This window comes from Passer domesticus, chromosome 5 (genome assembly GCF_036417665.1).
Source record: "Passer domesticus isolate bPasDom1 chromosome 5, bPasDom1.hap1, whole genome shotgun sequence".
Taxonomy (NCBI): Eukaryota; Metazoa; Chordata; class Aves; order Passeriformes; family Passeridae; genus Passer; species Passer domesticus.
The window spans coordinates 72,585,715-72,612,350 of record NC_087478.1 but is presented as its reverse complement, the minus strand read 5'-3'; the positions used below and the strand labels follow the sequence as shown (position 1 = coordinate 72,612,350).

General features: G+C 40.2%; 1 protein-coding gene across 19 annotated transcripts in view; it reads right to left on the bottom strand.

The window, feature by feature from the left end:
- TBXAS1 (thromboxane A synthase 1) overlaps positions 1 to 26,636 on the bottom strand; it is a 229,629-nt gene that overhangs the window by 70,226 nt on the left and 132,767 nt on the right. For all 19 annotated transcript variants that reach the window (XM_064420992.1, XM_064420994.1, XM_064420990.1 and 16 more), the window contains 3 exons: positions 22,432 to 22,520; positions 19,805 to 19,953; positions 17,680 to 17,810 (listed from right to left, as the gene is read on the bottom strand). In XM_064420992.1, coding sequence (XP_064277062.1) covers positions 17,680 to 17,810; positions 19,805 to 19,953; positions 22,432 to 22,520 — 369 coding nt within the window. The remainder of the gene's footprint in view (positions 1 to 17,679; positions 17,811 to 19,804; positions 19,954 to 22,431; positions 22,521 to 26,636) is intronic.

Below are 26,636 nucleotides of genomic sequence, written 5' to 3'. Positions count from 1 at the left end.
AGGGGATGGCTCCAGCTTTCTCCCTCCTGAGCAAGGAGTTGTGGTTTCCTATCTGGGGCTGGCATGCCAGCTGACCTTCTGGCAAATTCACCATGCTTTGGGGACCCTTGGGGCATGCTTTTGGTGGAGAGATTAAGCTGTTCAACTTCTCTGCAAGCTGAAGTAAAAAATGACTTAAGGAAAACTACCAAATATGTATCAGTTTGAATTGTAGTTCTTAATGTTTTTATTTCAATCGTGTTCTTTTGCAAATTATACTCAAATTTTGTACCGCTCTGACAGTTCAGATGTGCATTTTGAGTTCAAAAGAGCCCAGAAACACAAAAAAATCTATTTTATGATGAATCAAGGAATCAAAATAAATAACATAATTGGTGGATAGTCTGTAAAGCACTTGCTGTGGTGTAAAAGTCATGAAAATGTGATGCTGCAAACATAATACCAATCACAATAAACCGTACAGGCCTTCCTGGTCTTTCTCAAATGCTTTGATTCAAACTCAAAAATATAGATTTCAGAATCCTTATCTATCAGGGAGAAAGCTCACATCTCATATTATTTCAGCAAACTTGTACAAACACTGCTAAGTCAATGTATATCCAGGAAGCTTTTTATAAGCTTGATTTGGCAACCCTCTTTTTAGGTAAGACAAACCTGTGTCACAATGAAGTTATCAGTAAAGCACTGCAGTAGCTACCCAGATCCTTTTGAAAAAGAAGCACAAAATGCAGTCCCACTAAAACTATCATTTTGCCGAGTTTCTTTGAAAGGATCAAATTCAATCTCTAACACTTGCAGGCTTCATTTTGTTTCTCAATGAAATCACCAAAAAAAAAGACAATTTCTCTGCCAATACATCCAATTCCAAAACATTCCAGAGAGAGTGTCCTTTTGCCTTGTGCTTGAACACAGAAGCTCAAATCAAATGAGAAGCCCTCAAATTTGTATGTCTGAAGGTTGGGAACATGGTGCTCTCACAGGTGATACTCAGCTCTGGACTCTGTTGGACCCCAGGGTATGGCCTTTGCTCAAGAGAGGCTGGGAGACTTTTCAGTCTGGCAATTAAAGCTATTTTGTTTGCATTTGTTAACATCAGCAGAAGAAAACACCACAGTGTTTTTATTGTAAATGGGCTGAGGGTCTGAGGGCAGACAGGTTACAAAGCAATATAACTTGCACATAAAAAAATGACTAAATGTAAAGCAAAAAAGAAAAATTCACTGGGTGCTGATTGTGAAAGTGGAGCAGCATTTTGCCAGTCTGATCTGATCTTAATACCTATAATAAAACCCCAAGCTGAGTAGATTTTGTATAACTTTGGACTTGCTGTTTTCTCATATTATCATCACTAATCTTGCATGCAATTTTTTGACAGCAGTTCACATCTATAAGAGAACTCTGTGAGCCTTTAATAACGCTGCATTTGATGTCAGAAGCCACAGCAATGCCTTTGCTTGCTACTTGAAAGGAATATGTCCCTACAAAAATGCTGCAAGAAAGCAAAATGAAAGCTGCCCCCAGGAGGGGCAGGCTTGTCAGCAAATAGATGAAGGCACCTGGACAGAAAGTGTCAAACATGGCAACAAAACAGACCTTCTCCTTGTGACTAATGTTCTTCTAAGAATTAAAAAAAAAAAAAAATAAATAAAGCCAAGAGTAAGCCTGAATTAGAATATGATAAGGATTTTACTGGCTGAGTTTGCCACTAAACCTGCAAAGTGGCCAACATGATTTACTGGTTAAAGCACTGCCCTTCCACAGAAGCTGAGATGCTTTAAGCTGCACTCCTTTTTTTTGCCTGTAAAGCAGAGTTATAGCCGGTGCAGCTTCTCCATCTGTAAAATCGGTACAACAGACATCAAATCTTATAAAACACCGTGAAGAGAAGCTAATGATGATCTCAGAAAACCGTTTAAGACCCAGGATAAAAACAGATTTACACAGACTCAAAGAGTTTAAGGCAAAAGCATCATCATAGAGGAGAAGGAGCCCTGGAAGGAACTCAGCAAGTGATCTGCTTCATCCCCTTGCCATGAGGCAACATCAGCCAAACCAGCACTGACAGCTGTTTGTCTAACCTGTTCTTAAAAACCCAGCAAACCCTGACTTCCCACAGCATCCCCAGGCAGTCCACCCCAGCCCTGGACCTTTTCAGTCACTGCAGAGGTTTCCCCTCCTCCAGTGACTCACCACAGAGATGGTAAATCATAAAATTTCACCAGCTACATCCACAATGCCTGCGACTCCACAGCCTGTACCTGTTTATAATGTGTGTGTGTGTATATATATATATATATGTGTGTGTGTTTTAACTATATCTTTAATAAAGCATGCTGATAAGACAAAAATTAAACTGCTGAAAAATACAAAATTATTTTCACATAGTAGTGCCTCCATTCACAAGGGGGAAGTGTCCACAGGTACTGGTGATTTCCTTCTCAAAAATTTTGCACCTTTCTGACCTCCAAAATGCAAAAGTAAAAGCATTAGTAGCATACAGAGGGATTAAGCCTAATTCAACCTGAAAATAAAACTGGAGGGAATTCTTAAAACCAATATTTTGTTAGTGACCCATCTCCCCTCAGTTTATACTGCTGCAAGTGGCACTAGAGGGCTCACATCTTGCAAGACAGCAGCCTCCTTCTCCATATGGTCTCACACAGACCAGGGATGAAAATCAATTTGAATTTCAGATCTAACTGTTAGTGAATTAAGGGAAAGAACAGAACTGTTTGTAGTTGATATAATCTTAATACAGGTGTTACCAGCTCTTTCAGGAGCAGACTGGTTTTTAGATCCTAGCCCAAAGCCAGACTTGGCTGAAGTGCTATGTAAGATATAGAGATACCACAGTTATGGGTAGTAAAAAATCAGATACACTCCTATTTGGTTGTTTTATAAACTGTGTGGGTCCACAGAGAAACACACAGCTATCCTTGAGAGCTGGAAACCCTTCCTGTAGCTGTTCAATTCAAAATCAAGGGATTGTCTGCAGCCAGGTCTATTTACACCTCCAATGAACTGGCCACTCCCTCTGACTCTGGGGAGTTTCCCCTAGTACCAGGCTCAGGTATCTAAGACAAGCACTAAGTTTTTCACCATGAAATTCAGTCTAATGGCAAAGAAGTGTCAAGGGGTTTGTGGCAGCTGCTTGGCAGCTCTGTCACTCTGGGCTGGCAGTGTCAGCCCAGGTCACAGCACACCAGCACAACCAGCACAGCTCCCTCTATCACATGCACACTTGGGGAAGGATCAGAAAGCAGCCCAAAATTCAGTAGCTGGAGAGTCCCATTCGGCTTTCCCAGTCTCTGCATTGTGGTGAGCAACAGACATTGGCAGCAAATATCAGTGGACAGCAACCTCCTCATGCTGTATTTGCAAAACATTTACGATAACACCAGTCTGATAATGACTCCTGGCATGACTGCAGTGCAAACAATAAATATTGGATTTGTGTGTGTGGTGGCTGAGCTTCTCCTGCCCCACATGTGTTTTGCTGCTTGAAGGGGAGGAGTGACATTATCAGAATACACAGTGTGGAAAGATAAGAAAAGAAATAAGTGGTGGGGGAAAGAATAGCCCAGGCCAGGCCCTGCCATGCATGCCAGCATGTGGGGCAGGCACCCATCCCCAAACCAGCAGCAAGCTGCCCACCCTACTGCACACTGCATGCATGCATCCTCTCCCAAAGCTCATCTGGCCTCCCACAGAACCATCTGACACTCCTCCCCTCTGTTATTTGCACGAGGAAGGGAGTGTTTTAGGCTAAGTGTTTGACATCCAGAAGCTTGACCCTCTGCTGACTCAGATTGCTGACTAAAGGCTGCTGTTGCAGGCAGCCCTCTGTTCTTTTCCACTTGCCACAGATTACAATTTTATTTGCTTAAATTAAATTCCCAATTAATAATAATTTCTTGCTTTAGCAGTTGACTCACATTCAAAAAAATGCACAAAAAAATCTCATTATTTCTTTCTTACTCTTTGTTCTTCCAGCCCCATATGCTCCTTTTAACATTCTTGCAAAGCTCCACCATTCACTTTGAAGAGCCATCAGGACATTTCAGGGCCATTCAGGGAATTTACTGCTCACATCCTGTTCTCCCTCATCTTTTCTCAGGGTTTGTTCAAGATTCTTTCTTTCTGCATCACACAACATATAGATTGCATACGTTTTGAGGGGAGGAACAGCTCACTATTTGGTTTTGTGATGCCCTTAAGTAATTTCAGGAAACCAAAAAAAAATTTTTCTTTTAACTAAACTGATCATGGTTTTGAGACTAACATAAATGGCATGTACTGCTAAGAAGAAAAAAAAAAAAAGGTACAGCTAATGTTATTTATATTCTGTATTAACAATATGGGAAAAAATTGTCATTATCACTTCTTCAAGCAATTGCTCTCCACTGCTGGCAGGCTATCCTACTGCCAGCTTATCCATTCATGATCACACCTACACCCTACATTAGGATTTATCTCGGATTTTCAGCTATATTAAACTGGCTTTTACCTAAAGTACATAAATCACATCTATATCTGACTCTCGTGACTTGTGAGCATGAAGGGATACAGGCTTCTCACACAGTGGGTGAAAGCACTGGGAAGGAAAGGATTATTTTCAGCTAACCAGTGCCCAATAACAAACTGTGTTATCCTCCACAGTTTCATGGGTGCTTGGTTCAGTTATGGGTTTTATCCAATAGATGGCTCCTCAGTAGCAGGAAGGATTCTCCCCCTGCTCTCCTTTCCTTCACAGAGTTTCAATATGACTTTCTAATATTTACACAGCTATTATCTTGCAAATATAGGCATTTTGTGCACACTGATAAACACACAGAAGCAGCACGTGTGCGTGAATTAAAGAACAAAAGAAAAATTAGATGACATTTTCTATTACTGCCTGCCACTTTGTCCTCTGCCAGTACAAGGATGCATGAAAAATGATAGCTTGGAATGCTTCCTAAAGTCAAACTAAAAAAAAAATTAAAAAAATAAAAAATACAACTATAGAAACATTAACAGCATGCCAAATTCAAGCTGTCTTTCTCCCCAAATACATGAGGACACCTCCCATATCTTACATATCCCTGACTGAGCAATACTTAAGGAACTTACAGACATCATTACTACTCTGTCAACAAAAGATTTTTCACAAGAAAAAATAAAATCCTGTGTGTAATTATCAATATAATGACCCAGGAGGGTTCTGTATAATTGGCAGGGTGCAAGCTAACACCATCATGAGTAAGGTTAATATTTCTCAGACAGTGAAAGTGAATACATTTTTGTTGTTTTACAGAAAAACATAATTAGAATAATAACCCCCAAGATATTCAGAAAAATCATGTTTATCCCACATACGCACTTCTGTGAATCAGAAGAGCAGTTCCCAGTCATTTCTGTTCTGAGATCTTTCCTGCATCTCAGTCAGATCTTGTCAGGATCCTGTCAAAACCTGGTGGTAACCCCACTTTGGGATTGTGACCCTCTGGTCCGGCCACATGATCAACAGAAACAGAACACCCACAATAAATAATAAATTACATAGAAGCCAGATGATGGCTGTTTAAATTCCCATGATTTAACACTTCAATGGGGCACAAGTACAAGCCCTCTATACCTGCTGTTAGCATCTAAATAATATAATTCCTAATAATAGCCTTTATCATTGAAATATTAAGCTGCTTTGAAAAGTGGGGGAAAGGTACCATTTTACTAAAAATACACATATAAATATGTAGCATCATAACATTAGCACAATTACAGCCACAATAACTGTCAAGGAAAAAATAACTGTTTCATCCCTGTTCAAAGCTGAGCACAAGCCCTGGTCTCATTTCAGCATTCCAAAAGGACTTGCCTAATTCCATGCTTTTTGCTGGCTAAAACCTGGAAAATTCAAACCAGCTGGCACCTTGGTTGCTCCAAAATAAGCTGAGCAGCAGCATGCCTGACCATGGGGCTGTGACACTGCTGCTCTCCTCCAGCCCTGAGCAGACACCCCACGCAGCCCTCTATCCTTGATGTGCCTTATGCAGAGAAACAGCACGTGTAAAGGCAGCCTTATCATCTGCTGATCCCTCCTTGGCTCTTTGCATGCTCAAAGACATTGCTCTTAAACTGCATGGAGCAGATTTAAACCCTGGCCAGTCCCAGCTGTGGTGAAACACCGGAGCTCCATCTTTCCACTTGGCTCTCTCTCCCAGGACACTGCAGCCAGCAGAACTCACCCAGCCCCAAAGCCAAGCCTGCAGACCTTCAGCCACCTTATCTCTCTTTAAGGGGCAAATATACAGGCATGTCAAAAAATCAAGAGTTCACAACTGAAATACTGACAATCATTTTCACCGTGGAGCAGTTTAAAAGAGGCAGCAGTGATATTCATTAAGCTGTTAATAATGGATTGTGGCACAAAGCAATTTATCAAGTTTCCACTGTAATTAAAATCACTGAATATTCGGGCACTTGCAATGCACCTAGCTCTTCCTGCTTCTGAAGCTTTACATTTTAATGTGAATTATAGCTCCCTCTCCCCAGAGAGCTACTAAAAAGCCCATTTTAATTGGTATGTTTTTAATTGAGATTACATTATTAAAAAGTGTAAATTTCTGTTGAAGAGAGAAAGGAGGTGCTCAGCTCCCCTTTAGTCTCTGTCTCCCTTAGATATAGCTTGCTTATCCCAGCAGGAGGGAAAAATGAAGGGTAGATGCTGTGAAGGAAGAGGAGAAAGCCCTGAACACTCTCAGGCTGCGAAGCCAGGGCAAGGCAGAATTGTCTGCCACAGATGCAGGATTTCCTAGGTGGGTTTTCAGGAGGGAGAGGAATCTCCACCACCATCCAGGCTGCTCTTAACAAAAGGCAGATGGAAAACACCACGCAGGGCTTCCTGCCTCGTGGAAGCTGACATTGAGGGCACACTTCAGCAAGCCTCTCCTCGAGGTTACCAGTGACAGACAATCTGTCCCTTTCCAATAAGTAACCCCTCAAAAATTCTCCTCAAAATCCACATGAGTGGATGGGGTCTAGCAAAAGCCTCTGCTGGTTCCAGAAGGCTGGGGGCAGTCAGGGAGGGGCAGCCCCTGGGGCAGCCTGGACACGGTGGCAAGAAGAAAAGTGCCCCAAGCAAACAAAGCTGGTGCCTTCATGCATGGATATGGTCAGACTGACTCTTCACCACGTTAAAAAGAAAAGTGACTTCATGCACTTGGCATCCAAATGCTGGCCACTTGAACGATTCTCCTGCTGGCAAGATGGACTGTCAGTGCCTCTTATAAGTAGGAGTATGGATCTCCTAAGGTAAGTAGACATGAGAGAAAAGGGAGAAATATCAAAGGAGTGCAAAGTAGACAGCAACAGCTGAGACAGATCAAGAGAAAAACCTCCAGAGATCAAAACACACCAAAAGATGGACAAGATGGTTGAACAAGAATGAAATATCATGGAACAGCTTTTTCATAACTGCTTCAGAAAAGGTCATACTGTATTGCAAAAAGAAGGCAGTGCGTGGGGCTGAGAGAGGTCACTGTAGGCAAACAGAGACACAGAGAGACTAAGAGACAAATTCAAAGATCACCCACTAATACCACAAATGCTGCAACACCCCTTTGAGTTCTGGAAGTGACTCAGGAAAGGAAAGATGAAGAACCAACAGCATATAAAAGGGGAAAAAGAAAGGATGACATGTGAAAGGCAAAACTAAAATTGTTAAAACTGACAGAGAAAGGGAAAGCTCTGTTAGTACAATTAGGTCAGTAAATCTGTGATTTTTTCTCAAGAATTTAGTTGCTATGCTCTAGTTACATGTGTCAGAGAAAAGCCTGCTTGTAGTGGGAAAGTACCCAAACATGCTATTGCTCTGAACAGCAAGGTGAAATTAATATATGAAATTCCCAGCTCCAGTCAATAGGCCCCTTGCAGATTGAGATCAAGAGTAAGTAAAAACAACAACAAAATACCATGTAAACAAAGATTAGATCTTATATCCCACCTTAGCATTAAAGACCACTGCTCTGCTGTGCAGAAAAGTAATCTCCAGATTACTCAATTTAATGCAAGATCCCTTTTTCTTGTTGATTTGAAAACCCCACACCCAGATCACAAATGAAGCAGAAAAAGGAAGGGCTTTCAGAGACCTCAAGTAGAATCTTCTGAGAAACTTATGGGAGCACACTGTAAGGGTAACATAAAGAAGAGACAAAGAACAGTAAGAGAGACAAGTTACAAAAGAAAGGGAATGTGCACAAACTCAGGGTAATCAGGGTAACAATTTTCCCTTTCAGCTGGAGGGTTGAATGCTGAGACCATACCATGGAGGAAAATAAACGACAGGAAGCAGGAAAAGATAGGCTGGGCAAGATTTGCTTTATGCCAACAGAAACACAAAGAGAAACTGTGCTTCCAAGCCTATAGAAAGATGACCCTGAAAGACAAATTTAACACTGCTTAGGCTGGCTATTTTGCACAGATGAAAACATGCAGCAGAAAGGCCAGATTACTTACTGATTTGGCATGTACCAACAGATATATGACCACATCAGATTCTACTCTGAGTGCTATAAAAGAAAGGCAGCTGGATGTGCTTTACTCCCTTTCCAGAAAACAGAGATCTTTTTCTGAGCCCTGGACACAACAAAGTCTCATTGCTTGTGTGAAATTTCTGTGGCTTCAGCATCCAGGAACATTTCCCCAAATATATACAGTGACCCACCAGGTTGCAACAGCCCGGGTTCAATTATTTTCTCTGATAAGAGTATCAGGAAAGTTGCTAACTAACCAAGGGGACAAACTTTATGTCTAAGGTCATGAAAGAGCAGCATTGAGTACTAGGTATAAAAAGTATTAAAGCCAATGCCACATCCTCCTCAAACAGATGGCCTTTCAGAAAGATTTAATCAGACACTGAAATGCATGCTGCGAATACTCATTACTAGCACAGGATCAGGCTGGGACAAGTGGCCAGCGCTGACGTTATTGCCTACAGGGAATTACCACAGGCATAAACAGGATTTGCAATGTTTGAACCTCACTCTGGATAGCAAGCACGGGGTCCCTTCGTGATCATAAAGGAGAGCAAAGCAAAAAATTCATGATGAGGTGAGCCAAGTCTACATGGCAGATACCCAGGCCCTTATAAGAAGCAACCTCCTAATTTCTTTTGCTTTCTTATCCTCTGTTTTTTTGCTTGTGCTCATCACACCACCACAAAACTCAGTGGCAAAGGCCAGTTTTCTCTGGATGCCACCTTCAAAGCACAATGAGCTCTTGCTCACCTTATTTTACTGGACACATAAAATAGAGCTGTGACCAGTCTATGCCCTTCAGTATCAAGAAGAGGAAAAATAGGATATCATCACAACAACCAGCACCCAGAAGAAGGAAAAAAACCCAAATAAAACGACTTTTTATCTCTCCTTCAGTGATGGGGGTGGCTTCCTTTAAAAAGCAGGTTTGCTTTTCAATTCTTCCCTCTTCCAGTTTTCCAGAGAAATTTTTACTGCAAACGTTATTTGGAAGAGCCCTTAAGCTATCTTTTGATCTGGATTTTCAATAAACAGTATTTTAAGAAATTGATTTTACCATGCAAACACAATTCTTAAAAGTCATAAAAAACCTTGACATTACCAATGACTGAACATGTGAGTTTACTTATTTTGACTCTAGATGACAAAGCCTTTTTTCAGTGCTAAAGATCCAACCCTTCTCCAATAAAAGATATTTCTCATATGCTGTAGATTGGCAAAGCCAAATGTCCATCTTCACTTACAACAGCTGGTGAAAACAAGAGGAAAATACACACAAAACTTATTGACAGAAGCACTTAAATCCTTCCTCCTTTTACCTCTGAAGGCATCCTGTTGGTTTAGTGACTTCCTGTGGATTAATAGTGCTACAGAGAGCATCTGAACCTCCTCTGTTCTGCCCAGAAAGACCCAAACTTACAGATTTTTTGAAGGCCCTCTGAAGGAGCTCCACCACACATCTCTTAGAAAGTGAAGTTGGATTTTCCTGTATAGGTACTCAGATGTTCCTGGTGCTATCTGCAAGATCATTCTTGGCAACTGTGGATATGCAAAGACTTAACCTGATTAAGCACCATGAACACCCTGGTGCTTCAATTTCCTTTCTGTCCATTAGCACAAGTCCATGTTCTGGCAAACTGAAGCACGGTCATCACCTGTACTTGGCACTGCTGAGGCTGCACCTCGAGTGCCGTATTCAGTTTTGGGCATCTCATTACAGGAAAGACATTGAGGTGCTGGAGCCTGTCCAGAAAAGGGCACTGAAACTGGAAAAGGGTCTGGACCACCAGTTTGATGAGGAGCAGCCGAGGGAGCTGGGGTTATGCAGCCTGGAGAAAAAGAAGCTCAGAGGGGGACCTTTATCACTCTCTACAACCACCTGAAAGGAGGTTGGAGTAAGGTGGGCGTTGTTCTTTTTTTCCCCAAGTAATACGATGAGAGGAAATGGCCTCAAATTGTGCCAAATAAGGTTTTTGATAGGATATTAGGAAAAATCTCTTTGCCAAAAGGGTGGTCAGTTGTTGGAATATCTTGCCCAGGGAAGGGGTTCAATTACTCACCCTGCAGGTATGTAAAAGTCATATAGATGTGGCACTTGGTGGACATGGTTTAGTGGTGGATTTCACAGTGCTGGCTTAATGGGTGGGACTTGACAAACTTAAAGGCCTTTTATAATAAAAATGACTCTGTGATTCTGCGTGAGCAGTGCTCCAAGAAGCCATGGAGATGGCACTTTGAGCCCCAGAATGTAGCTGAGGTGGCTGGCATGTGTGAATTATGGGACAGGGACATCACTCCTGTCACCTCCTGAAGAAGAAGTGGAGATACACTGCAGTGCTTGAGAAAGACCAAAAGGGAATGGGGAGAGGTGGAGGCGTCAGAGAAAGAACCACAGATGCCAAGATTATGTTGTTAGGGCTGCTGCAGAGTTTGCTGGAGTGGGGCAGATAATATACACATGATACCTTCTGTCTATTCCTTGTCTAGAGCCCATGAACCACTCTGAGCCACAACCAAGGAGACACCAAAACGCTGCCTTAGAGCAAAGGGTCAGCAACAGCAGGCAGAGCTGCTCGTGCCTGCTGGCAGCAGGTAACCAAGCAGACATTTGCTAATTTCTTGAGGCCACAGTGCCCATAAAGTCCTGGGCTCACAGGTGTTCTGAGCTGTAGAACTGGAACAGATGCAGCAGTAATGCAAAACTCTTCCAGCACACCTCAGGGAGGCAAGAAAGGCACCACTGTTGTTACTTGTTCTGTCCTTAATCTCTCTTGGGCAGAGAGACTGCACGGCTGCATTTCATGATGCAGGAACCTCAGCCAGACACTTCAGCCCAGGCCTGAAACCCAAATATCACATTTGGTAAGCCTGCAGCTCCTCCTTGGAAAGTTATCAACAGGGTGATCAAGAAATTTCAACAGGTGTACAAAATTAATAGGGATTTCAAGATCATTCCTATTCAAGGTTTTGTGGCTTTGTTGTGCTTGAATACCTGCTTCAGAAATCCTGAGAAAGTTATAAAACTCATTACATTCATTAAGAAAAATTAAAAAATTTTTTTTAAAGTTTCTTCTAATATGGGAAGGAAGACAAACCACAAGCAAATGTCTTGACTTTTAAAAGAAGGTGAATAACTAAAATTCCTTTTAATATAATGCTACAAATTTTTCTCCTCAGAATCACTGCATGCTGCCCAAGCACAGTCACCAGATTTAATGTTCAAAAGTTTTTTAACATATTCTAGAGCAATTATACCCTTCTACTAAAAGCAGCAGAAATAGAGGTTTCAGAATTGTGTTCAACTCCATATTCAGCCCACATTTCCTCTATATCTTTAAAACACGCATTTACCTCTCTGGAAAGTCCACACTTCCACCTGACAAAGGCAGTGGATAATGGGATGATCAAACTGTGAGAACAGTCCAGTAGAACAGAATCACAGCATCCCTCCACAGACTTAGAAAAACAAAAGGACCAGACTGATCCTTTGTTTTTCTGACTTTATTAATCAATAAAATTAGATTATTTAATATTGTCATATAGTGTGTATCCTTAAATGGACACCATCTTCTTCCTAACACAAATTTTGCTTGGTTTTCTACAAAGGCAAGAATACTGCACACTATTAGAAGGTGTTTAATCCTCCCATCTGCTGTTTCCATAGAAAAATATTTACTTTTAAACATCTGTATTGTGTTTACACAGTTCAAACACACACATATAGCTCCTGGAATATACATAGTATTTAGCAAATTTTTAACTAACTTTTCTTTGTAATTGTATGGTTTTCCCTTGACAAGGAGAGGATCAGACTTTTTCAGGAGGATTACCTCTGCTCGACTCATTTCAAGCAGCTCTTGAATAAAATAGTTCATTAGTTCATGAAAAGGAAAGACTCCAGGGAACTACTGGGGGAGGAAGAGAAAAGAACAGAGTGCCACAGTAATTAGGTTTTCAGATTGTCGCTTATCCTCCAGAATGCAGGTACACACACACACGTCCCTCTTCCCCTTAGGGGAGATCATTGCATGTTTATCCCTGGGAATCAGTGTACCAGAGATTAAAACTCTAACCCGGCCATAATTTCCCAGAAAGATACTAAAAGTTACTTTTCTTTATAGCACATTTCCTTTGCCAGACCGTACAGCAAGAGAAGTCCACCCCCCTTTGCAATACCTTAGTTTCAGAGTTACTCAAAATGCAGTCTTCTGACCTTTTTAGGCTCCCATGGCTGATGCTGAAAAACCAAAGGACTTCCACTCACTAGGAATCCCTCATGCTTGCCCAGGTGTATGGGCAGCCTGGGAAAAGCAAAGCCACTGACTGTAGCTACCAGGGAAAAGACTGGCCAGGAATGAGGATGGAAAGCAGGGAAAACTGGAGGAGGTTGCAATTGTTGACCAGAGGACAGCCTCTTTTGATCTATACTTATCACAGCAGACTACAGAGCATCCCAAAACCACACCAATTAAAAAGAGGCCAAATCATCACCAGGACTGACAGCACTGTACAGTTTCTGTACAGTTTTTTTACACCACAGGGCTCAAAGAGAAGCATGGCTCCCACTCTTCTCATGTTGTTCTTCTGTCTGCTCTGCATTTGCATTAAAAGCACTCAAGTAGTCCGTAAGTCTCCAGCCAGACTGACTGAGCAGCAAACTGAGATGCCAGTGAATAGTTCTGGTGATACTCCCCTGTGCTTTGTCACCCTGTCATTCCAAATTGTCTTGAGAACACCAAGAAGCAGCTGATGGCCATCAGAAACATCATCAGATCACTACTGGCCTGGCAGGGATTATGTGGCCTCGGATTACACATTCACAGCAGACAGTATGACTGCCAAAATCAGGAAAATTCTCCTTGCTAAAGGATGCGTATTTTCAATTGTGGATTTTCTCACAGGTCTGTTGTGATTTTCCAAAAATAATCAATAGCCTTAAATTGTTACAGTGCAGTTGTTGTTATTACTATGGATTATGAATGAAGCTCTGGACTTTCACCTGCTGACAGGGGGCTTAGTTTCAGCCCACAGTTGTTGAAGGAGTCTCAGTTTTGAGCACTATGAAAAGCTCCTTCATCTAGACATCATAATTTAAAAGAAACCAGTTTGTAAAGAACTGAGCTACAATGGGATATCAAAACAGCTCTAACACAAAAACAATTTGCATATCAGATTATTAAATGAAAATCTATCAAAGTATTATTTATTGAAGTAAACACATAGTCTATCTGCCCTGTCTTTGGAAATATTTTGCCTCAGGGAAAAATTTTACCCTGGGCAGATAATCAGGGTAAGGTATTTGAACATTTAAACCTTGCTGGATCCTTTAAAGTAGGTGTTAAGTGGTGCATTAAATTTGTGCTGTTTCTTCTGAGCTGGGTAAATTTGCTCTTCTGTAAATAGTGGGAAAAGCCTTTTACAATAATTTGAATTCATGAATAAATGTAATGTATTAAAATTTCTAAAGTACAGGCATTAAAATGTTTTTGTATGTAAGCCAAATGAGTGGAATATCCAGGACTAGAATTATTCGAGTGACCACAGAAAGATAATATATAATTAAAATTACATCTGCACCACAAACCGGGGGGATGAGAGAAAGTGACATCACACATCTCATATAAGCTGCAAGTGTATTATTAGATCTAAACCTGGCTGTAAAATTACTATCTACCCAAGGGATTATCTTTAGGCATTCAGAAGCATTGTTTCATTTACTGATAGAACAGGGATGATAACAGGCTGACTTTGCTTGTCACATTGTTTTTTGGCCTTCCTTTATTCTTTGTTCACATTAGCTGTAGATGAGAGGAAGACAAGTTTCAGCTAAATCAGTGTCGTGGAGCTTATCATTGTTTTACAGTTTGTTCCAAAGACTTTTTTTATCCTTTCTAACCCCTCCCCTCAAGAAAAGAACCCCAAAGCATTTTTAATGGTGATAAAATCAATGGGGAGTAAAAGATGCACACAATGTAACATCTAGGAATGTGGCAAACTAAGGAATACCCATTGGCCTAATGCACCTCAGGGAGACCAGAAGACTTTGCTTATAGCTCTCATTATTGGCACAAAGAACCAGTGGCTGCTAGTTATATCTTGGCCTTATTAAAATTCAGTGCCAAAACTCCAGCTGGTTTCAGTGGGTACATTTCATCATTTGAGACCTAGGACAGAGGACATAATTCTCATTCACATGCAGGGCTATCTGGGACACCTCATCTCTACAGATTTAATTTCTGCATTAAATTGAAAAAAAGCTGCATTTTGTTCTGTTTTACACACCATTTTTATGTCTCTGGCAAATATTAGTTGCCTATATTTGTAACAAGACTCATGTGACACCAACATAAAAAACATTCAAAATTCTAAAAGCATGTAACAAGAAAGGCAGTGAAAAGGGGAAAAAAGAAAGCTCCAAACTTTCCAGTCACTTTTGAACAATAATGATCCTGAACTGCAAAGGAGATTTAATTTTCATTAAGAAATCTGTCCCTAATAGCCTAACTCCTAGCACTTGAAATAGCTCCCATATGCCAATTTTGCAAACTAAGCAGAAGTCCAGGAGCAGAGAGGTCTGCAGGCAGCCATGGAATTGTGCACACACTGCTAAGGCAAACACAGACCTTGCACTTTCCCCCACACTGTCCTGGTGTTGGGCAGCTACTGCCATGTGTTGTCTCTTACAGCATCTCCCAATAGCCCTTCCAACAGAACCTTAAGCCTCTGGTCCATCAACCACTGTAGCCTGCAAAAAGGCTGTATTATGCAGATTTCTGCCTCCTGATCTTGTCACTACAATCTTGGGGTTTTTTTCTCTGCTGTCCCTTGATTGAGGGAGTGACCAGCTCTAGCAGAGCAAAGGGTTTAGCCTGTGATCCACCCCCTCAGTGCTACAGCCACAGAAACACACTGCATTTCATTAACAGCAGTTAATACAGCAATCATTTTAATCCACATTAGGTTGTTTCATGGTCCCTTTTATCCTTTCATAATTCACACACGGAACAGACTTCCCATGCAGACCCTGTTGGCATGAATCTTTGATTTAAAACTGTCCATACCTACAGCCACACCTGTAGGCCATCAAAAGTTCACACTGCACCTATGCAGTGGAAATGAGGTGCCTGCAAGCAGCTTATTCCCATCACCGCTGCCAGAAGATGTTCCTGCAGCACTCAGCCTGGGCCAGGAACCATGTTTATGAATCACCAGTTGTTTGTGGCCAGTCAGTGGTGCTTACCATCCTTCGGATGAAAAGAGAAACAAAGACTGACAAAGGAGCAGCAAGCAGCATGTAGTGATAAACTGCAACAAATGTAGATGTGAGACATCACTGCAGAAAAAGTCAAAGGGCAGCAATATATTTGAATATAAATTTCATTTTTTAAATGTGTTCTGGAAGTAATGTAGGGTAAACTAAAATCCATTTTATCCTGAAAAGTGGCAGCTGTGGGGTGAAGCTGTGAGAATAAGTTGGGAGGATCCATTCTCACCTGTGCTGTTACTCCATCAGCATTACTCTTCATCTCAGAGAGGCAAGAGGCATCTCTTACACCTCAATATTGACAGCTTCCTTCATGTGGATGTTGTGAGTTTCGCGCCAATTGTTATGCAAAAATTTGTTTCAGTTACCTCAAAAATGGAATTTTCACTGATATTCTTTGTTTCTCACTACACATCCATATTCCTCCAGGAAGAGAAATGAAATGAAACTTCAGGATAAAAAGAAATTAAGTGGAATGCAAAAAAATTAAATGAAAAAATATGAAAATAAGTGAAAGGAAACCTAAAGAAATGAAATCTTGAGATTTCATATCCTTTCATGGAATGAAAATTCATTTTATGAAATAAAATGAAAAATCAAATAATAAAAATAAATTAAACAAAACATGGGATAAAGGGAAATGAAATTTTATAAAAAATAAAAAAGGAAAATAAATTAAATCAAACAAAGACATTAAATGAAATCTTGGGATTTCATGTCATGAATGAAAATGAAATGAAAAGTCAAGGAATGAAATTAAATTAAATTCAATGGAATTAATTGAAATGAAATGAAGTTAAATTTAAAGAAATTAAAGGAAACATACCAAAATGGAATTAGATGGAATCTTGAGATTTCCTTTCCTTTCACGAAATGAGCTTTCATTTTGTGAAAGGAAATGACATGCCAAATCAAAGAATGAAATGAAATGAAAAAAATGAAATTAAAAAATGAAATTATATCAAATGTAACAAAATTAAATTAAATGAAATCTTGGGATTTCATTTTATGAAAGGAATGAAATGACAAGTCAAGGAATGAAATGAATTGAAACTTAATGGAAAAAAAGGAAAATCAAGGAAAAATAAATGAAATTAGAAGAAATCTTGGAATTTTATTTCCTTTCATGCTTGTTCTTCTTTTGTCCAAAACAAACTCTTGTATCATAGAGCCAAAGCACAGGTCTATGTTCCAAATGCTTCATATATCAAAAATAGAGAGACTTTCATTAAAGTGTATGTGCCTTCACATACTTCATAAAACAAGAGTGACTAAAAAAAAAACCACAAAAAAACTCCTCTGAGTGCCTTATGTGCAAAAAAAGAGGTAACAAATTATTTACTAACAATGGGCAGCCATTTGTTTGCACACTTCAGGAGGTATTTACTACCTCTCTTTTTAGCCATCTCAGCTCAAGTGACTGCTCTAACCGGACATCCAGATTCTTCCCATGTCCCAGAGCAGCAGGAACTGGCACAGGGCTCTGTGAAACCTGCTTCAGTTCTTAGGGAGAGACTGGGTTGAAACACTCAGTGGGGGCTTTTTTCCCCTCTGGTCCTTGAGGAAAAGTAGTATAGACATGACATATGGCTTTAGGATGAGAGAAAAATTCCACAGTCTGAATCCTTCCTTCTGGGTCTAGAAACTGGGCTGAGCAGTCATCCTAGAAGCAACTTTTCTTCATCCTTACTTGAAGAGAAACACTATGAGAAGCAATTTTGGAATGTGTTAACAATTCTGCCTGATGGTACACAAAGCCAAAAATTAATCAAATCTTCACTAAAACACTTTGAATGTTCAGAGAGATTGTGTTCGTTTTTCAAACAGAGGCTTATGCCACTTCCAGTTTTTCCTGAAAACATTTGCTTATCTATACATTTATCACTGAAATAGCCTTACCTGAGTTGCATCTTGCTGGTGTCTGTAGACAATTGCATTTTTTACGGTTTGGATAAAGAATTCATTAAGTTCCTTTTGTTTCTTGTTGGGAAAAATGCGTAGCAATGGGATCATTATGGATGGGAAAGAAACTGTGAGATTTTAAAGAAGAAAACATTGAATCAGTCTGTGAGCATATATAATAGTCCCACTTACTCTTCCTTAATATTATAAAACTTATCAAGTGGGATGTGTTCCTTTTAAGAAAACTGATTTTTCCTCTCTTCCTCTCCCTTTAGCAACCTGTGAGGGTGGAAGAAAAAGAGGATTCCCTTTTGGTGATGTCCTGCTGGCCAGGATTCCCTTTCCAGACAGATGCCTTCCAAGCTTGTTTCCACAATGCCTCAGGACTTTGGTTCAGATTTTTGGTGTCACAAAGCCACTACAATAAAGGGGAGCATTATTCCCCTACCTGCCCAGACAATTACATAGGGAAAGTGGGGGATCTTGAACTGGCCTAGCAGCTCATGGCATCAACATGTGAAATTGGGTATTTTTCATTCCTGCTTACAGCTCTCCAGCATTAGGGACCTATATAAAGGATGGGGCTCTTTAGCAGGGCCTCTTGCAACAGGACAAAACTAAAAGAGAGCAAATTCAGATTAGATATAAGGAAGAAGTTATTTACAATTAAGCTTGTCAAACAGGGGCACAGGTTGCCCAGAGAGGTGGTAGATGCCCCATCCCTGGAAACATTCAGGGTGAGGATGGACGGGGTTCTGAGCAAACTGACCTGCTTGAAGACATCCCTGCTCATTACAGGGTAATGGACTAGATGAATTTTTAAGGTCTCTTCCAACACAGACTATTGTGTGATTCTATTTATTTTGCTTCTCTAAACAGGCCACAGACTCAGGAAGTGGGATATTATCAAAAGGATGCTCTCCAGTCCGTACTTTTATAGTCACAACCTAAAAAACTGAGTGAAGTCTTATATTCTAATAAACTCCTCATTAACTTATGAACAACTTAAGACTAACAAATCAATCATTGGAAAAAACCTGTCCTGCCAACAGGGCAACTACATTGTGGAAACTCTCACCACATTAATGAATGAGCAGAAAGAGATGAATCAAGGAATTCAACTCCAAACACTACAGAAACTTTTCTTTAATGAAGGACACACTGCTCTTAGATGTATAGGGGCACCTTTCTGTCCCTTAAGAAATTGGTGACAAATCACATTTTGCAATCAGGTTAAACACTAACCCCAGGGCAATTTGGATACACAACTCCAGAAGGAAACAGTTGTTTTGCTGAGAGTACAGGTGCAATCTGTAATGCCAGCAGGATCAGATGGGCACAGGAAACTTTGCCACTGTGCCACCTGATATTACTGTGTGCAGGTCTAGATAACAAGATGATAAAACCTCAAAAACCTTGATTATGCTGTGGCTTCCTCAGCTGTGATTCTTAGTGCTCTTGAATTATCAAGATCATCACCACCATGAAGCCTAAGCTTTCATGCCCTAGAACTACATGGTTTTATACCCCACTCTTGCATTGCCTAGCTATTAATCTAAAGTAAATGCATTCTCTTCAGGACACTTGTGATCTTTATCCTTCAGAGCCATCAACCAGGCTGTGGACAGTGTTCAAAAAAGACTTGGCAGTACTTACACAACCTGTTTATACTCTTCCACCTCTTTTCTTCAGTGGGTTGTTAATGGGTGAGATTTCAATCTCTACTAAACAAATCAAGTGCACAAAAACTTTACACTTGGGTCCCAAAGGGCAATTACTCTGTTTCAGTGAGAAGTGTATAAAAACAAGTACTGTAGAAACTCAGGACCCAGAAACTTCTCTGTCAGATGAACCTGGAGCATTCACCCTGTCAGATGAACCAGGAGTGTTCCTGGACTCTCCGTTTCTGGAGTAAGTTTCATTAATGGTGACAAGACCTGTAGAACATATTGTGGAAATTTCAAGGGTAGAAGAAGCCTGTGGGTTGCATTCTAAATCCCTCTGAAATAATGTGTCAGCTATAATATTCCTACTCTGGCTTCAGCATGAAGCAATTTTGCAATTTTAGAATGACTTTTATGAAATTACCACAAGAAAGTAAACAGATGTAGACTATACTCACGGATTAGAATGAGAAGAGGCTTAAACAAAGACATTTCAAAGAATGTTCTGCAATTCTTAACAAAGGGGTCATCAGGATTCTTCTGAGAATCCACCTCAGTTCCAAAAGCTACGCTACCAACGACATCCAAGGTAAAGCAGTTGTAACACCTGCATTTAATTGAAGAATGACAAATTATTATCTACAAATCAAATATCCATTAATATCCTTCTTCTATGAACATCACACAGCATTAATTTTTTGCCACTGAGTTTCCTTTTGTTTTTAGATTTGAGCTTTGCCAACAAGAGATGTTTCCATCATTCTGACAAATGGTGATGCTTGGTAATGATCACTTTTTCCACACCTACAAAGTGAACATATTTTCATACAGCTCAGTAGTTCCACTAAAATTTTATTAAAAACAATTTAATTTGTTATGATCTAGAAATCAAATGTAACACATCAGAGATGCATAAACATTTTCTTAGTATGCACCCTAATAAATGCGATCACTCCTTTCTCATTTTTAACTGCAAAAACCACACTTATTTCCAGTCCAGTCTAAACTCTCAGAGACAAGGGGTCCTCAGATAAAATTAAGATCCTTAAGGATTTCCTTCTTCTTCTTCTTCATACCTCCTTTGTAATGTAACTCTGTGGACAAAACCAAGAGAAACTGACACCATGTGAAACCTGTATCTGTGCAGAGGAGGTGCCAGTGCTTTGAGAACTCCAAATGATCTGTGGACCATGATCTAGAAACATCAGCACTTACTAAATGCCTCCCTGCACATCTCACCATCTATCCAGTTGTCTTACCATCTTTATTTTCCTAGTAGGCTTTAGCAGCTCTATTAAGTTTTGAGATGGGTGGACTGAGAATGTGAAATATCCTTGGAATTTGGTTCTTCTGATCTGTGGTGAAGTAAGCAATGTCTATACTTCCATACTTACGAAAGGCTAATATCAATATCTGGTGTTTCAATCTGAGTGAGCATGTATGAAGGGAAGAACAGGAGCCAGGCCCATTATATCCTGCATATATTATGCGAATCAGTATTTCTAAACGACAATCTTCTCTGATCACACCAGAGAAGATTTGAAAGATAATGACAATAATGCAAAACTCACTTATTTTTGTCTTCAACTCTTATACATACATACACATAAAAAGCACCATTAGAAAGTTAAAATGTTAAAAGGGGGGGACATTGCTATAAAACAATAATTTCAGAAGGACTCAATCATCTACCTCTCCAAGGTACTGAAAAATAAAACAACCTTAAAAACTAAATTTTGATTTGTTGGCAAAACACAAAACAGCTAAAGACAACTAAGGTCATAGGAGGTTACAGATAGGTCTTTTAATCCAAAAAAACAGCTCCCAAGGCAATTCTGTAAAACTGCAGTGGAATGAGAATCACATTTATAAATACGTCAAACCTGCTGAAATGGTAGTATGGTAAAACAACTGGAAATATCATATTCCGAGACAGTCAACATCATTCATTTATACTTTCAAAGGGTCTTTTCCAAAGTGTCTCTTGAGAGGTGAAACCCAATAATGGATCAATAGCTAAAAGACCACTCAAAGACAAAGGACAAATGGAAAAATGGAAAAGACTGGAAGGACTGAAAAGGTCAATTTTCATCACAGCACTAGGCTAAGTATAATGTATTTTAAGGTTTCACAGCATCTCTTCAGCTGTTTATTAGAGAGATCTCTGTGCATACACACACACACATACTTGCATGTGCACGTGTACTTGAGAAAAGATTCATAAATTGTGGCTAAATATCCATTTCTTCTGATGAAACAATATTATTTGTGCTGCTTCAGTTTGGGAAAATCATTAAGAACTTCAGAGGGCACTGACCAACCCAGCAAATGAAGTGTAAGCAAAATGAAGCAAAAATAGTGCCTGTTAGAAAGAATGCATTTGAACTACTACCCAGGATCTTAGAGAAAATGCAACTACTCAAAGAAGGAACTAGACAGTGTGGTGAACAGTTCAGTGAAGGCCTCTGATGCAAGAGCAACAGAAAAGATAATCGGATATTAAATGCATAACAAATGAGAGAAAGTACAATACAGAAAATATTAAAATGTCATTTGATAAATCAATCGTGCATTTTTATCTGGAGTACTGATCCTGTTGCTTCCCCAAAAGCTAGCATGCAATGAGAGGGGGTTATGAAGAATGTGGTAAGAATAATTAAGTGCTCAAAAAAACCTCATTTAAAAAAAAAAAAAAGGCAAAAGAGTGATGGACTAGATATATTTTATACTAGACCAATTCCTATATTTGTACATTATTGGCAGCCTGCAGAGAACAGACTGGACAGGGACTGATACAGCCTTCCTTTGTCCTTCCAGCTGTTAAAACTTTATTAAATAACTGCCAGAAATACATTAGATGCTTTACCAAAATTACTTTTCAAGTATGCAATGGCTGTCCCAGGAAGAAAAGGCTTTTATCAGACACACCCTCCATTAAACTATGATCTCCATTTTTTAAAGTGAGGGAGGAAAAAAAAAAAATCTTTTCTACAGTAAGTGTGAATTTTGAATAACTGCTGCTATTGACCTTTTTTTCCCCCTTTTTTAAATAATCTGCTACTAATTTTTGGCATGTAGAACATACCTTTGGATATCAAAACCTTTCCCGGAATCTGCATAGACTTTCAAGTTACACAGCAGGATGTCACAGGTCTGGTTTATCAGTGGTGTCATCTGGAAAGGAACATATTGAATTGTGAAAAGGCATTAAAATGTTAAGAAAAAAACACCCCAAAAAATTTCGTTTTAATTATTTTTATCTGATTTATGGGATAGAGCTCTCAGGTTCCTCTGCAGGTGTTGCTAGGCACTTATGCATAGTTAAGATGAAATGTTGGCACTTTCTGCTCAAAATAAACCTACACATGACAGTCATGCCCTTCTCCAGCTCTGGGCCTAAATGCTGTGTCACCTACCTGACCAATGGTCCTTGCCCCACTGTGGCTACATACGCAGAGACCTGTCAGGCAAAAATGTCCCCCTCGCTGTTTAATCATCCCAAACAATGATTTATCATGCTCTTTATTTGCACTGCATTGCATTTAGGTTACATATGCTCCAGGGCAGAAGGCATAATGCTTTTCAAAGTCCTGTAAAGGCATTGGCATCAGTTCTATCCTGCCATCTCTCAGTTTGAGGGACTTAACCTGTAACTAGAAAACTACTCTGGATACCACTACAAGCTGCTGAGGGCAAACTGCTATTGGTACAGGAGGAAAGGTTTTTCTCAAGTGGTGATGCCATTAAATGGACATTTATGTGAATTTATTCATCTAAGGGTTCTTTCCAGTCACTGACACATGCTGGTCAGGTAGATTTAACCACATCTTGGCTGTAGCCAACAGGGCAATACTCTCTTCTTTAGGGCTTCATGGAAACCATAGCACAGGCAAACATCACGGCCTCATTAAAGTCTCACTTTCTGTCTCTTTAGCTTCCTGCATATGAGGAATCAGACACTTCCCTGATTACACCAAATGGGGGGACAGAGGAAGGGGTTAGCAGCAATCCAGCCATGAAGCAAAAGGAATTCTATCCTAAAGCTCTTTCCCATATAGACTACCAAGAGCAGCCTACAACTTAATATCAGAGTCTTGCCTCAACAACTATGTGTACAAGCATCAGCAATGTACACACAGAAACTTGTCTTTCCTTCCTGAACTACCTCCTTCAGCATACGGATGTCAACAAACATGAGAACAGACTTATCCCACTCCTCTGACATTCTGGTTACCAAAAAAGACTTACTGCAGCCTCGCAGCACACTCTGAGAGCTATGCAGCCTGCCCAGCCAAGTCCATTTTGCTTGGCACTTCTACCTCTGTGAAACTGGCATAACACTTTGTGCACAGGCACTCTGCCATCTTAACACATGGGCAAGACTACACGCAGTCAAAAGGCCAGCGCGGGAGCATCCAATATGTTTTCCAGAGGCAGAAGTCTGACTCAAGAATGTGTCTAGCTGCTCTCGAGGTCCTATGCCTATATGAGAGAAATTACATTGCAAAGCCATGTGGATTTGGGCTCTGCCACAGTCTCACAAGACAACTCTGGTGCCAGATTAGTGTTTGGTAAAAGTGGCTGTTAACTTTTGGGAGGTGCACACTGCAGTTATGTGGCAGCCTTCTTCACCTATTGGCTTTCCAAAGAAGGTCCCCTGCAGCATGATTCTTCTCAAAAGAAGCTTCAACCAAATTAATACATCTCTGTTCAACAGATTGAACCAAGGTGAAATACTTCATAATCTCTGGGTCTAGGCCCCCCCAGTGAACTGAACCAGCCAACGAGAACAAAATGAAAATCAGTTTTTTAACAGGTATGATGTTTCTGAAACAGATGGTGATCATTTCAGATTTTCCTTTTATTGCCTTATTTTCTCTCTTATTCTTTATCACATCACCAGATCTGTAACCAGCCAGCTGGTTCCTATCACTTTTCAACAGCTGGCAGAGACATCAGGGGCACGTACGTCTGGCCAGGGCATCCCACAGCACCTCTGCACTTTGCACATTCCACCAGCCTTTAGAAATACTGTTGCAATTCTTTCCTAGCCATGAGGTATTTTTATTAGTGAATCTAACTGGGAAAACAGGGAGGGGGTCACATGGATTTGATTTACTGTTAGCATGATAATAACAGATTCATGTCAATAAGACAATTATTTGTATATGAAAGCTACAGGGGATATCTACTCTGGAATCCTAGGCTGGGTTTGGGTTTTTTATTCCCCTGGGGGACATAAATTAGTGCAAGATTGCAAACTACAAAGACCACAGACTGAAACATTCTCAAGTCTCGTAACACCTCAAAATCTTTGTCCGGTTGTTAAACAAAATAAAGTAGTGTCAGGGGAGAGGAACTATACCAAGCATAGAAACTTGACATGTTGATCTACACTGCCTTGGGTATCAGTTACTTCCCATACATTCTGATTTGCCAGTCAGAACACAAAACCTGCATAACCTGCCTGAGATTCAGTTCTTGGTGGGTAAATAAACCCCAGCTGCTTTGTGTTCAGATTGGCTGAGAGTAACAGGATGAAGAAAAATCTAAACAATATGGTCCCTGTAAATATTTGATCTGACAGTTATCTAATAGCAAGAGTAGCCCAGAGTCCAAATTTCTTTCTTTCTGCCAAAGAAGAGCATTTTGGGTTAGGGTTTTCATGATGCCAGGGGCTTTGCTGTATAAATCCTGCCAATATGCTATTTGGCACATAACAACAATTAGCTTCTGATTCTGCATATGCACAGTGCATGTGGATCTTTGCACTATTCAAAGGCATCAGAGTCACATTCCTCTAGTTAGATGTGGCCCTCAGTATTCATCGGTATTATTATTCCCCTTATTATTAGCATCCAAACTAAAAGCTAGAAGGCTGGATCATATTCACTGTAGGCAGACACATTGGAGACTTTACTGTTCACAGACAGCAAGCAGAAGTCATGTTGAGCCTCTTGTCCCACAAATGTTATGAAACAGAAAGGAGGGAGAAGGGGAAAGAATACATCCCTAACACAAGAATTGCTTCTCTTCCAGATTTCAAGTCCCTGAATAAAACCAGAAAAAAGAGCAGAGTGTCAGAAAGATGTTTTGTGAGAGGATTTGTTTCCATCACTTGAGAGTGCAGCTGTGCTATTCCTGGGCACAACTTACCAAAATGAGCAGCTCAACAAGATACTGGCCTGTATCTCAAGTTTATGCACATTTCACGTACCAGTTTTTACATTAGTGATTTGCTTTTCCTTTTGTGAACACACTTGCTTTGTCCAGCAGTGACAGCAGTTTCCCGACACTCCCAAAATGCCTTTGACCAATGTGCACAGACTAACAGCAAATCAAGGAAGCCTTAATGGTTGGACTGTCAGATCTTATGTCCTAGTGGGATATGAAAGATCTACACACCAGAGAGTGACACTAGAGGATTTTTCTGCACTGTTCTGCCATGTTATTACAAGTTCTGCTTTATGTCTCCCTTTGTTTGAAAGAAATGCCTCAACACAAAGTCCACAGGTTATTTAGGACAATGCTACATTAAGCTGTGCTCTCTTCTTTAATTTTTGTATTCTGTTTTGTTTAAATGGTTTGTTAATGGAGGAAAGGATCCCTGGCATACTGATAGGAGATGACAAGACTACTGCAGCACCATCAAAATAAATAAAAATCAATAGGTTTTCTGCTGGTGTTGGCTGTAAAAGAGAGTAAAGCTATTTATCAAGTCGGACAAGTGGTCCAAAACTGCAGGATCATCATAGGCACCATAGCAAAAAGAAGAGGAACAAAATAAGAAATACTAAATAGGGAATCAAGGTTGGTACAGCAAGATCACTAACATGTCAGCTTGTTTCAATACATAACAGCTGAGGAGAGCATGACAGTAACACTGGGAAATGTTACTATTACTTAGAGACTCTAGATTTTATAATTCACCAATTCCAAATGAATTAGATCTTGGATCAACTTTCAGTGACTGGTGTTGTTCCCACTTAACAGACAGAAGTTGTTTCATGTGCAGAGAATTTAAGTAGCTTCTCTCAGATCACCCACAGGCAGTCAATGGCAGAGCTGGAAGTGACATTTCTTGGCTTTCCTGCCTCCTGTCTCTCATTTCTCATTCTTAGTGCTCCCACAGCAATGGCACTATGGGGTTCATTCAGGGGTCTTACTGGAAAGAGCTTATCATTACATCTGCTACCAACTCCAGTAGCATCTCACATGGGTGCTCCCCAATCTTACTGCAGGATCAAGCTTGTGAGTCTATTGCTTTATTCACCATAGTGAATATAGTAT